The 14897-nt window shown below is 36.9% G+C and overlaps 1 protein-coding gene across 1 annotated transcript in view; it reads right to left on the bottom strand.

Moving 5' to 3' along the window:
- Positions 1 to 14897, bottom strand: part of LSAMP (limbic system associated membrane protein) — a 654959-nt gene that overhangs the window by 287005 nt on the left and 353057 nt on the right. Inside the window, exon 2 of the mRNA XM_033855816.2 lies at positions 13424 to 13656. Coding sequence (XP_033711707.1) covers positions 13424 to 13656 — 233 coding nt within the window. The remainder of the gene's footprint in view (positions 1 to 13423; positions 13657 to 14897) is intronic.

The raw sequence follows: 14897 nt of genomic DNA, 5'->3' as shown, positions 1-14897 counted from the left end.
ACACAATAAAATTTGAAAACTAAATAATATAATTTTACCTAAAAAAACAACATTCAAAGGCTTCCCTGGTGGCGCAGTGGTTGAGAGTCCGCCTGCCGATGCAGGGGACACGAGTTCGTGCCCCGGTCTGGGAAGATCCCACATGCCGCGGAGCGGCTGGGCCCATGAGCCATGGCCGCTGAGCCTACGCGTCCGGAGCCTGTGCTCCGCAACGGGAGAGGCCACAACAGTGAGAGGCCCATGTACAATAAAAAAAAACAACATTCGAAAAATTAATGTAAAAACTATTTTGGTATATTTCATTCTATCTTCTTTTCCAATGGATGTATGAATGCATATGCAGTTGTATATTTATTATAGTTTATAAAACAGAGGTTATAGATTATACTGTTTTGTAACCTGCCACTTCAATTAACCATACATTGCAAATATGTTTATTGTATAATAAAATGTTTTATAAATCATGTCTTATAAAGTATGATAGTTAATAGCTGCTTAGATGCATAAATCAGAATTTTTAGTTGGAAAAAACAGAAAACACCTCTGGCTGTCTTGTGCCTGTCATTGCAACTCGGAAGCGTGCGAAACCAGAATCATGCCCAAAAAGTTTTATGGGGCCGGGGGCATGACTGCTGGTGAATGTAAACACGAGGTGACACAGCTGTCACCACCACCAACATGGCCCTAGATCCAGGCCTTAGTGAAACATCAGTGATACGGCCATTCCTAGATAAACTCACTATGGATGCCACCAATTGCCTGAACAGATTCTCTTTGGTCCTGAGTTTCTTGTATCAATAACATCTATTAATAATTCTGAGCCTGGGGCAGGTGCAGTGGAGTTTCAAGGCCTGGATCTCATGACCAAGCCCCAGTTTTGAGGGTATTTGAATTTTATTTCAGCTTTTACTCTGGGTGGTAATGTCTGCATCCCAACAGTACTGAAAGGAGGGAAATTCCTAATCACAAGGAAGAGGTTTGAATGTTGGGCAGTTATTCTCATGACCATTATGATAGTATTTCTTCTTATGAAATGACCCCGATTTTACTTCCTCATTCCTTAATCTGAGTATTTCAGGTGTTTTCCAGAATTTATTTTAAAATATTGGATTGGCCAAAAAGTTCGTTCTGATTTTCCATAGCATGACAATCCCAAACGAACTTTTTGGCCAACCCAATAGTTCTGTGATGACCACTTTGTACAAAAATCCGTGTTTGCATTTCAGAGGATTTTCCTTCTACACATTCACAGATATGGAATTACTAGGTCAAACGATACAAATATAGTTAAAAATTTTGATAGACATCACTACATTACCCTAGCAAAGTTTCTACTAATTTACAACCTCAACAGGGAAATATCGAAGTGTCAGTTTTCCTACTGACTTGCCAATTCTGGCTAGCCACATTCTATCAACACTTTCCCAGTATTATTGGTTTAAAAATAATAATCTATTACTGTCTTACTTTACATTTCCTTGATTATTAGTGAGGTTTTACAGTTTTCCAGATGTTTGTTATTTTCAAGGATCCTTTTGTAAATTGCCTATTTATGTCCTTCAACAAATTTTAGTCATATTTTCTGTATTGATTTTTTTCCTCTTTATTGATCTGTTGAAATCTATTCATATACCAATGACATTAAGGTTTTATCTGTTACATATTTTGTTTTTAAATCGCTTTACTCCTCCTTTTAATTTTAGATATTTATATATGTATTTATTTGTTTTTTTCTTTATGCTTTTTTTTTTACTTGTTTTTATGCTGAGAAAGCTTTCCTCACTCTATTCAGATACATATTTATTGATGGCTCTTTTAGGCTTTTCCTTTATTTGATAGACATCCCTATATTCCCCTATGCAAAGTTTCCACTAATTTACACTCTCAACAGGGAGTTATAAAAGTGTCAGTTTTCCTTTTCCTTTATTTTCTGTTTTTAAATCTTTAAGGGATCTGGTATTAATTTACATGAGGGGTTGTTCAGTAAAAATATAATTTTATTTTTTCTTTAATTATTCAAAACCATCTGTTGAATAATCACACTTTCTCCATGATTTAAAAAAAACCTGGATCTAATGTATGGTATATGTGGTAGTGTTTTATGCATTTCATTTATATCCACAGACTTGGTCATTCTTAAATCAAAAATACACAGCTTTTGATAAGTTTAGCTTTACAAAATCTGTTAGTACCAGAAGTAGGTTAGAAGTCTTCCTGCCCCCAATAAAACAATTTTAAAAAGTGTATTGGCTATTTATGCTCACTTATTCTTTATAATTAATTTGATAAATTTAGCATAATTTCAATCAAAAATCCCTCAAAGTAATTTTTAGATATATAAAAATAATTATATTTATCTTGGGGAAAATTGTCATCTTCACATTATTTGTGTTGCCATTCAAGAATGAAGTATTTTCTTTCCATTAAAGCAACAACAAAAACAAAACAGACCAAAAAAAAAAAAAAAACAAAAACAAACAAAAAAAACCCTTTCCTGCCAAGTAAAGTGATATCAATCTCTGCTTTTAGGTTCTCCATATTGTTTATTTAATTTATTCTTAAATGCTTTATACCGTTAAAGCTTTGTAAATGGGCATTTTATAGTATATTTTGTAAGTGCTTATTATAACCAAATATAAAAACTATTGATTTTACATGTTTCTTCAGATAACTGGACAACTTATCAAACTGCTATTAGTGCTAATATTTTTGGTCATTAATTTATGAGTGTTTTCTTAAGTTAGTAATCACTTTAGCTGGAAAAACAGTTAAGTTTCTTTTCTCCTTTCCCACAACTAAATCTTTTTATATTCTTTCTGCAGATTAGCTTTATTTTATTTTTTTTAATTAAGTTTTGTTGGAGTATGGTTGCTTTACAATGTTGTGTTAGTTACAACTAAATATTTTTATTTTCTTGTCCCATTGCATTAAGCAGAACCTCCAGAATAATCTTAAATAATAATAATGATTGTTGGTATTCCTGCGTTATTCCTGAATTAATTACTGTTGAGGCTACCCATCTTTTTCCCATGTTAAAAAAGACATCTTCAGGGCTTCCCTGGTGGCGCAATGGTTGAGAGTCCACCTGCCGATGCAGGGGACATGGGTTCGTGTCCCGGTCCGGGAAGATCCCACATGCCGCGGAGCAGCTGGGCCCGCTGAGCCTGCGCGTCCGGAGCCTGTGCTCCGCAACGGGAGAGGCCACAACAGTGAGAGGCCCGCGTACCGCAAAAAGAAATTAAAAAAGACATCCTCTATAATTAGTTCACGAAATCTGTGAGTATTTAATAAAATCGAGAATAGAGACTGGTTGAATTATATCATATGCATTTTTGTTGGTTATTGGGATTATCTCATGATTTTTCTTCTTTGACTGTTTGATGTAATATATTTTATTCATATACTTCTTTATAATGAATTATGCTTAGAAAAAATCCTGCTTGATTAGATAATATTTAATATAATTTTGAATTTTATTCACTAATATTTAATCCTGATACCTTAACTATTACTGTGTCTGTTTTTAGTTTTATTTTAAATTTATTTCAAATTTGCAGAAAAATTACAGGATCAATACAAAGTCCCATATACTCTTCACCCAGAGACTCTGTTCAAGTTTTCTCAATTGTCCCAATAAAGTCTTTCCTAGAAAAATGATCCAGTTTAAGATAACATATTATATCCAGTATCATATTATGATAAACTAGGGCATTTCTTCTGTCTCTTCTGAATTTCATGACCTTGACATTTATGAAGATTACAGGCAAGTCTTTCTATAGAACGTCCTTCCATTTGGGTGTGCCCAATGTTTTCTTATGCTTAGACTCAGGTTTTGATAGAAATATCACAGAAGTGATGCTGTATTCTGCTCATTGTATCCTATCGTTTGGCACACGATGCCAATTTGTCCCATTACTTGTAATATTAACTTTGATGTCAGCTAGATTTCTCTACATTTTAGCCTTTTTAATTCTTTTTTTCCCTTTGTAATTTGTAATGAATACTTTGTGGGCAGCTACTTAGAGATTATGTAAAAATCTCAGTCCTCATTTCACTTTTACCTACTAGTTTTGGAATCCATTGATGTTTCTTGCCCGAATGAATTATTTCTGCAATTATTGCCAAATAATTTTCAATTCCATCATTCCTTCTACATTTATTAGTTGAAATTCTATTATAAGGAAGAGTTTTATATTCTCTTTATTTAATAACTATCATTTAATTTCTATTACTATCAATATTATAATGTATTGCTATCATTTATTTCAATACCCAAATTGTCCCCGAATTGGTCAGTGGAAGTCCATTTCAAGTTGGTTTCTGTGTACTTTGGACATACCTTATTTTTCTTTGAGGACTACCTTACTTTCTGGCACAAAGGATGCTCCAAACTCACATTGTTCCTTCCTCACCCCTGGAATCATCTATCTCTTCTAGTAGCCCTTGTTCCTTTTCGTAGAGAGTGATATTTTAAAACCAACATCTGGAGGATAGGTATGCTCATTGCTACTAGTGTGTAAGTGCTCTCAATGTGTGAAGCTAGGAAATATACATACACACTTAATCTATATTTCTTTCTTTCTAGGTATCCATCTTCTATTAAAATTCAGTGAATAAACACTTATAACTCCAGTTTCAATCCAACACCACAGGGCTCATTTTAGCTTTCCCCTTTCTATATTTATACTTCTTTTCTCCAATAATAAGAAACCGGTTATCATTATCCTCAATATATTTACTAACTTGCTCAACTCTCTTAAATGTAGCCAAGGTCCTAACCCTCCACGACTGCCTCCCCACTCAGATGCCCTTCTTTTGTGGTCCCTGGGCACTGCAGTGGTTGTATCCCCTTAGAAACCCTCCTTGGATAGATCTTGGCACAGGTTGGGGCTGCTTTCCCACTGTACTCCAGCTTGCATAATAGTTTTTTCACTAAAAAGAAGGAAGGGGGACTTATTGTCTTTTGCATATTTTATCTGTCACTGAGGCAGACCTAGGATTTGACAAATTTTTAAGAAAACTCAAATCATCTCATTGTCCAAAAATGTTACCTCTTTATAGCAAACTGAAAATGATGAAAGTACCCGTATATTTAAAAAATATATATATATATGCCATCTTTCTTGACTTTTAGATATATGAATTCAAAAAATTGCCTTTAAGATTTTTAAGAGTACACAGGGTTTTTTGTTTTGCTTTTTGATTTTTGAGGGGTTCCTTCTGGTAATGTACAGAAAACATAAATGCTATAGATGATGATAATTTATGGTAGCTTACAGGACTATTTGAAAATATTTGAAAGAGTAGCTTTCCTTATCTTAATAGGTAAAATGTCTGTGTAAAAACTAGCACATCTGTGAGTAGCCACATAGATATCATGTAAATATAAGTAAAAATAACTGTGGCATAGACTGGATGTAGCTTAACTATCTAGCAGATGCAGATCCAATAGAGAATAAATGCCCACTCCCAAATTCTTCCTAATCACCATCAAAATTCTGACCAGAAAGTATTAAAATCCTTATTGGTGTAATGATTCAAGAATATACTGAATCTTTGAATGCAGCTGAACATTCATTGGTCTGTGTCTTCCATTCATGGAGTCTGTGTTTTTACGCTGAGCCAGCTCTGGGTACTAAAATAACTTTGTCTGTCTTCTCTTATTTTTCTCATCTTCAAGAAAGACAAAATGTAGGTTAGAGCAGAAAGTATGAGGATGTTAATAGTGGATTTATTTTAATAACTAAAAGGTGGACTGCAGATACATATACAGAGCTTGGAGACTGCAATTAATTATGAGTGGGTGGGCTTGATTTAGACAAGACTTGAAGTCCTTCCTACAGGAGGACTATCAAATTATCAAATTAAAACTACATGAGGTAATATTCTCAAATATTTTAGCCCCAAAGTTTCACTTCTTCCCATTACATTGGCTGTCTGATTGCTGATGTGGACAGTGATGTCCTTAAAGTCTGAACCTGACCTATTAACAGCCAATCAAGAGGCTACTGTCTGAAAAGTTAAGCTGAAGAGCAGGAGAATTAGTAGACTTCAGCACGTAAAATCCAAACGAGAATTCCAGGTAATCAGTAAGATTCTCAATAATCAACAGAATTAACCCTCAGATAAAATCTAACTAAAGAAGGTTTTGAATTCTTTATTTCATTAGAACGTTTAATACATGTATAGAGCTCCAGGCTAAGTTGAATTGGAATGCAGTGGCAAACATTTTGTATGAAATTTTGTAGGCAATGTTAAGTTATTGAAAAAATAATCAATGCAACATGATGCTAATTAAGGAAGGAAAAGAAGAAGGATGGAAGGGAAGGGAGAACAAAGGAAATAATGAAAGAAGGAAAGAAGAAAGAGATTAAAAGGACAGCTGCTTGGAGTTCTGGGTAGTAGATTTTGGTCAGAATGAGGAATGTTTAATAGGATTACAAAATGCACCCAAGAATTTAAATCTTAGAAACAGTAAGTTCTAGACTAGTAATCATGAAAAAATTAAATGTTTCATAACATTTGAATTTTCAATTATTAAATAAAGAAGGAATCTACAGACAGCTATAAGTCAATATGAATATTATAGGATTAATGAGATACAGGAAATGTGGTGTTTTAAGTGTGGGAATTTGAAAAGAAAGACCCAATGTGTTGTGTCTGGTCTTACGAGTCAACTTTCATATTTTTTCCCATAGTTATATTGGTTTAATTAAGGTAATTATGCAATACAGTTCCCTACAAGCAACGGAGAGATTCTCACAATCCATGTGTGTGATTTGAGTCAGAGTGATGAGAAAAATTTCTGGGATTCTATTTAATATTATAGTGAAATTTAACTATTAACTAAGAAATGCATTTCAAAAACTCCAAAACACTTTGAAAAAATTATCTCCAATTTTAGTATATGCAGGTTAGGCCGTTTTGAAAACAATTGTTAGCCAAATTAGAATAGCATTAAAAGAGAGCAAAAGACTCAACATGGAAATTACCACTCTAGTATGGGTACCAGACTCAAGAATAATATGATAAAAAATTGAAAATATGATAAATGTTGTAAGGTATGGTAAATGAGATATTTAAAAATAAGATTCACATTAAAAAAAATATCATCATGTCAGGATGCCCACTGTATTCACATACACATGGAGATTCTTTTCCCCCCACAGGTGAATTCTACCATTTATTTATTTTTTTAACATCTTTAGTGGAGTATAATTGCTCTACAATGATGTGTTAGTTTCTGTTTTATAACAAAGTGAATCAACTATAAATATACATATATCCCCATATCTCATCCCTCTTGCGTCTCCCTCCCACCCTCCCTATCCCTCCCCTCTAGGTGGACACAAAGCACTGAGCTGATCTCCCTGTGCTATGTGGTTGCTTCCCACTAGCTGTCTGTTTTACGTTTGGTAGTGTATATATGTCCATGCCACTCTCTCACTTTGTCACAGCTTACCCTTCCCCCTCACCATGTCCTCAAATCCATTCTCTACGTCTGTGTCTTTATTCCTGTCCTGTCCCTAGGTTGTTCAGAACCTTTTTTTTTTTTTAGATTCCATATATATGTGTTAGCATATGGTATTTGTTTTTCTCTTTCTGACTTACTTCACTCTGTATGACAGACTCTAGGTCCATCCACCTCACTACAAATAACTCAATTTCGTTTCTTTTTATGGCTGAGTAATATTCCATTGCATATATATACATGCCACATCTTCTTTATCCATTCATCTGTCGATGGGCACTTAGGTTGCTTCCATGTCCTGGCTATTGTAAATAGAGCTGCAATGAACATTGTGGTACATGACCCTTTTTGAATTATGGTTTTCTCAGGGTATATGCCCAGTAGTGGGATTGCTGGGTCGTATGGTAATTCTATTTTTAGTGTTTTAAGGAACCTCCACACATGGAGATTCTTATTGTTACAGGTAAAAAGAATATTGGAGCCACTTCCCCCAGGGCTCAGGAAGCTGAGATTAATCTCTGTTTTCAATGAGTACACAGGTTTATTTTATTTTACTTTTAATTTTTCTATTACAAGGCCCTAGTACCTGCTTCGCAGAGTTTTAGATATAATTTGATGCCATGTCATATAGGAAAATGAGCAGGCAGGCAGCATCAAATCCGTCATTGATTGCTTAGATTTCTAGAACAGTAGTTCTTGGTTTTTCCACGTGTATCTGAATCACTTGCAGAGCATAATGTATTCACAAATTCTGGCTGCATTCCTAAGGCTTCTGATTCAATTGTTCTGAAAGTGGTTCTCAGGAATCAGCATTTTGAAAAGTATAATACACCAAACTATTGACTTTTTTTGCAGTTTATGTAAGGATCAGATGAAAAGAAATATTGCCTTAACACAAGTGCCTCCACCTGTGGCATGATCCGAAAAAAAAGGCTATCATTGGAGGGTAACCTATGGAGAAGAAATGGACATTATTAATGGGAAAGATGCCAGAGGTATCTGTTTATTTTATTGAAGTTAAGGGTAATGTTTTCTCAGTCTTTGAGTTTAGAATCTGTAAAGGAGGTGGTGTAGGAACCAAAATATCTGGCTTTAGAAATGGGTCTCATCACTTATTAAGCATCTCAAATGAATGTGTATGTTTGAATAGACTTGGCTTCCACAGATGCAACAGTTACTATCACTAATCACAAGTGATCCCAAAGGTCATTATTGATTTGTGTATTTGCTGATGCAGAACTTTCACCTGTGTTCCTCGTGAGGCAGATGTTTGGAGATGTCATTCAGCTAAAGATTGAGTTTAGCGGACCATGCAGCATATTTATTTCAACACAGGTTATTTTGTGTGTAATGATCCTTTTGAATTGATAAAAAGAAAAAACAAAACCTTACTTTCTCTCTGAAAAATAGTCACCAAAATAAGAGAGAAAATATTGGAGATGTTGAAAAGTCACTAATGTGGTGGGAATATGTAAAAAGGAAAGTAAGCTTCCAGGGGAAATGGGATGCAGGAGAAACGTGGGGGACAAACACTTAAACATTTATAAATTTGAGATTTTGGAAGTCTAGAGAAGTTTCATGTCTCAACCTTTTTTTTTTTTTTTTCAGCTTTGATACCTGAAAATTAACAGTTTGGGGAGAGGCGATTTTCTTTCCACGGGACTAGGACTAGGCTAGGTAAGAAGCCGTAGAGGGCCTAAGATGTTATCGTGAAAGTTAAGGTATTTATCAATCTACCTTTCCTGTCTCATGCCCAGGAAGATTAGTTTTAGGAATATTGGCGGGTGTAACACTTAACACTACCTGAAATTGAATGAAATTATGCAGGATTATTTCCCCAGATATTCTTAAGGTACATACTTCTTTTAAAGTAGTGGTTCTCTAAGTATGGTCCCTGTCACAGCAGCATCAGTATCGGCTGGGAATGTGTTAAAAGTGCAAATTATCAGGCCCTACCCCCAGAGCTACTTAGTCAGAAATTCTGGGATGGGGGAGAGCCACCAAATCTAAAATGGAATTTTACAAAAACCCTCGATGTGTTGCTGATGCATGCTGTCCTCAGACATCCTTAATAAATGTAGCTAAAAACTTAAAGGTGATGCTGGTCTAAGAAGCCCTTTAAAATCTTAAAGAAGTAAAGTGAAAGACTGGATGCTAAGGAAAAGGAAAACTGAAGAAAATGGACTGGACAGGGACCTGAATAACAGCAAAAGAGCCTTCTGCAAGGGTAACAGGCAATGGGTGGAAGGAGTTGTTAGACTCTGGGCAGCACCTCGGGCAAAAGCGAGCCTCATGAGAGATACTCAAGCAGCAGCAGCAGCGTGGTTGTTGGCAGTGGTTATCATCATCATCAACATCACCACCACCACCACCACCACCACCACCACCATCATCATCACCATCACCATCACCATCATCATCTTATTGGGTGAGAACTCATGATCTCCAGACACTGGGCTAGGGGCTCACATAATCATGTAATTTAACCCTTACAATTCATTAAGGAGGGTTTAAAATTTTAATTTTATCTCTATTTTACATAGGACAAAACGGAGCCTTAGAGAAATCAAGTGGTTTACCCCAAAATGTATTTAAGTAGCAAGAAGGAAAACCGAGATTTGAAGCCTGCTTTCTTAACTGCTGTTCTTTAGGAATATCTCACAGGATCTCTGAGCTAAAGGTGGCCTCACCAATGGGCAAAGAAAAAGAATACAGTATTTATTTAATGACCAGTTAAGTGGGAGTTGCGGAAACCATGTATGGTGAGCAAGGAAGAACTTGAAAAATTCAAAAGACCCTTATATTCTGAAGGAAGGTGCTGTGGAATTGGAGGAAAGAAGAATGGCAGCATCTTTGATGTGGTGAAAACACGTAGAGTTGAGGCACAGAGTAGGAAGCAGTGTGAACAAGCAGCACGAAGGGGTGGACCAACTGACATAATCACGAAGTTGACTGTCCTAAGGGGAAGCGAATCAGCCATCTGGCATGAAATATCAAATGCCAGCATCCATATAATTGTCCAAAAAAATCCCCCTTCATAACTCAGGCTTAAGGAGGAGACAACCTTTCTTTATCGTCCTTTCAAGAACAAGCTTTGTTGCTCATTTTTCTTTTAAAGCAATATGGTTAAAAAGAAAACACTATAATATCTTGAATCAAACAGATGTGGGTTTGAAACTCTTTCCTAAGCCAACAGGCAGCCTTGGACACTCCTGATGATTTCTGAACTTCAAGCTTTTTCATATTTACAATAAAGTTATTAACACCCACTTAATAATAATATTATTAGAATCAAACGAGATAATGAATGAACAGTACCTGGTATTTTATAGGTCCTTCTCCATCCCTTAATATTTAGTTAAATTTAATAACTTAATATTAAGTTAAATTTAAGTTAATTTCACTTGTGCTGACATGGTATGAAGGTATAAGCAGTATGATCTAACCTAGTTCTAGCTCTAACTCTCAAGATGGCTGTGTTTGTAGCTATAAAAGTGCTACATGCATAAGAAAACAGGAGGAAGGGCTTTGGGCATTTGGTGCTAAGAGCTCAGACAAATATAAATCTGGTAGTTCTTAAAAAGTCACAGCAAAAAAATTTCCATTCCAGTAGAAAGTGCTTCAAATTTGATTCCTGGTCTGCTTGGCTCCAAACTAACTCCCTGAACTCTCTGTGTGATCTGCAGCCACTAACCTAAATCTAATTAACTTCTGTTTCCTCATCTAGAAACCAAGGAATGTAATACTCAGATTGTCCAATGTTATTCAATATAGGACAATACACGTTCTCTAGTAGCTTTCCAATAATATTAAAGCCTGTGAAGGTAAGGGGCCTTAAGTAAACTAGTTATCTCCCTTCCCTCTGCCATTAAATGAGATAGAACTTCTTTTGTTTTGAGGTGTGTGTGAATGTGTGTGTGTGTGTGTGTGTGTGTGTGTGTGTGCTTGTGTTTTGAGGGAGCTGATAAATTAACCCATTTACATATGTACACATCAGTAGTTATGTTTACACACTTAAATGGGCTGCCTGATATCCAAACCCTGGTGTCTCTTATTAAAGAAACTCAAGTGCTCTCCACTAAACTACAAGGAAAGCATTCTATGCTTTGACTGTGATAGGAACCTTGCAAGTTAGTAGACATGGATTTTTTTTTTTTTTTTTTTTTTTTTTTTTTTGTACGCGGGCCTCTCACTGTTGCGGCCTCTGCCGTTGTGGAGCACAGGCTCCGGACGCGCAGGCTCAGCGGCCATGGCTCACGGGCCCAGCCGCTCCGCGGCATGTGGGATCTTCCCGGACCGGGGCACGAACCCATGTCCCCTGCATTGGCAGGCAGACTCTCAACCACTGCGCCACCAGGGAAGCCCTAGACATGCCTTTTACAAGCAATAAAATGAAGCTGTCAGCCATCGCAAATGTCCCAAGATAGCGCTCACATGACTAAACCGCCACTGCACCAGACAGTCTCTGATGTATTTTACTCCAGTTTCCATTAGCAGAGAGGCTGCCTAAAATCATAATAAGGCCGCAGACACCCTAAAATACACCACCAGACGTGGACCTGCCCACCAGAAAGACAAGATCCAGCCTCATGCACCAGAACACAGGCACTAGTCCGCTCCACCAGGAAGCCTACACAACCCACTGAACCAACCTTAGCCACTGGAGACAGACACCAAAAACAACGGGAACTACGAATCTGCAGCCTGCGAAAAGGAGACCCCAAACACAGTAAGTTAAGCAAAATGAGAAGACAGAGAGACACACAGCAGATGAAGGAGCAAGGCATAGACCCACCAGACCTAACAAATGCAGAGGAAATAGGCAGTCTACCTGAAAAAGAATTCAGATTAATGATAGTAAAGATGATCCTAAATCTTGGAAATAGAATAGAGAAAATACAAGAAACGTTTAACAAGGACCGAGAAGAACTAAAGAGCAAACAAACAGTTTCAATCTATTAATCAGAGGAGTTGGGAGAGCAATGATTTAAATGCTGCAATAATCAATTCCGTAACACATTAATAGAAGCTACAGTCAAACTTTGCCATACAACTGACTGCATTGGAATCTTGACAGGAGCCCTAGGGCCATGCCTAATTTGCATTAAATTTACATAAAATTGTACATCAAGAATACATTAACACAGCCCTAATATTTGTTAGTGCTGAGATCCTTCCTGATAGATGCATTGAAACTGCTGGTAGTTTGACTCCACTTGCAATAAAATTGTGCAGCTGATCAGCTTCGTTCTCATTCTGCTATTATGGGGAAAGGGACCCAAGAGAGCTATAGTTTGGGGGCTTGCATATGCCATTTAGGATTTTCATCCTGTAAAACCATGACTCAGATGTGCCCTTGGAAACCCCAATCTGGAAGCAGATTATCCCTGATGACTTTGCAGATCCCCATCACTGCACTTGCTCACAAATAACTTGCCATTAAATGGAGATACAAACTACAAAGAAAGCTAGTCAGCTGAAAGGAGGTCAAGGCTTCTGGAAATTTTTATTTTTCCAAATAACATTTACTATCATTAAAACAGATCATTAGTGATATTCTTTAGACTGAGGACAGATAAAAATCAAATCTTCAGCAAAAGCATCCAGTACCTAACAGTATAATAAAGTGCACTTCACATGGTTCTGAGCAGTCTGTGTGTTTTGTGTCCCTGTGGACACAGCTGTGGCCTTTGCTGTGTGTTTTTATATTCAGGGCTAAAAGAAAATATTCTCACCAAGGATATTGGCTCACAGTGGCAAGACTTCTCTTTCTATATCCTCCTTAGTTCTCTCATTTGAAGTCTATCCTTTTGGAGAGAAAATACATACTGAAGTGCCGTAACGCATTTGGAAGTATTCTTTTATTTCAGAAAGGATTATTCGAGTATTTGTATGTTATGATTATTTTCTGCCTCACCTCTCCTTTACCACATTTTTCTTATTTTGTCTTACCTTGCACGATCAAGTAAACTTGGGAGGTCTTGGGCTCATGCTGTGTCTGCACTGAGCAAGTGTAGGAACCCTCATCGTAGACATCCACCTTCTGGATTCGGAGGCTGTATTCCAGAGAATGGCGTTTCTCCAGCTCAACCCGGGGGTCCAGAGACCACTTGTCGTGCCCAGCAAAAATGATGCCAGAACGGTTCAACCAGGCCACCTTCGAGTTCTTATCTTCTACAACACACCTGGTAAAGTAGAATAACAACATTAGAGCCTTAGCCATACACGGATCTGCATTCATTCTCTATGCAATTTGATTCAACAGGGCCAATCAAGAGAAATAATTATGTGCAGGATGAATCCTGGCTATGCCATTTCTTAGGGTCCTAAATACTGTCGCTATTTCTCCTTTAAGATCTAATTACCATCCAATGGATGGATGCCATTATATTATACCCAGTGTGGCAATAAACAATCAGTACGAGTAATGCAGGAAAATAGAGTTAAATGGATATTGACTTCCCACTGGATTATCTTCTTCTCGTCTAGGAGAAGGTCATTCACACAGAACTCCATTTGTTTAAATAACTTTGAGAAATAGACAATTGATCATGTGGCATATTTACTCAGTTTTGAACTGCATTTATTCTTTCATTAGTATTTCCTAAAGGCTTCTGATCCTTCCAAGTTTGGAATGCCCACTGCCAGGAGTGAGAAGCGTGTGAGCAGGTCCAAGGGTAAGTAGATAGGAATTGTATCAAGAAAATCAAAGCTAGTATCATCTTGCCTAAGTCTGGTTCCATCTGCTGAGGGCAGTAGGTTGCCTGCTGGCAAGACAGCTTGCTACCAGCATTTCTGGCACAATAGAATGAATTCAATCGTTTATCGTGGATGAAAAAACTAATTTTGTAGTTCTTATTCCAAGAAACATGAAGGAAAAACTGTTTATTTGAATAACTACTTATTTTAGAAACCTAAAAGGGTTTAATGGAGAAAACCATACTCCTTCAATTCTAGCAAGAATCTGGAAATGGAAAAATCAAGCAAAAACTTCTCTTTGTATCCCTTTGGCAAGATTTATGTATGCCTCACGGGCAGATTATCTCAGACCCTGTTCACAGCTGCACAGCCAGCTGCTCAGTACTCTGGGGCATGAGGGATGGACAGAAGGAGCCAGGAGCATGACAGCAGAACAATCAAAGCACCATGTTCCCCTGTATTTTCCAAACCAAGTCCAATCCAAGTTTCCTCTCAAGTCTAAACAGTCATGCATGCACAGGAAGTTGATGCGTGATCCACGGGTTGACCACTGTAAAGACATAGAGGCCAACTCATCTCTCTTAGAAGAAGGAGAAATGACGAATCTTTTAAAAATACCTCACCCATGGTACAAAAGGCCTTCTTATTCCATTATTTTTGGGTGAATTGCATATTTTAGTAAACATGAGAATTTTATTTAATTACTTGGGTGCCATGATATAAAGGT

The sequence above is a fragment of the Tursiops truncatus genome, chromosome 4, assembly GCF_011762595.2.
Source record: "Tursiops truncatus isolate mTurTru1 chromosome 4, mTurTru1.mat.Y, whole genome shotgun sequence".
In the NCBI taxonomy this organism is placed as follows: domain Eukaryota; kingdom Metazoa; phylum Chordata; class Mammalia; order Artiodactyla; family Delphinidae; genus Tursiops; species Tursiops truncatus.
The sequence above is the reverse complement of the archived record's forward strand: the minus strand, read 5'-3'. Positions and strand labels throughout refer to the sequence as shown.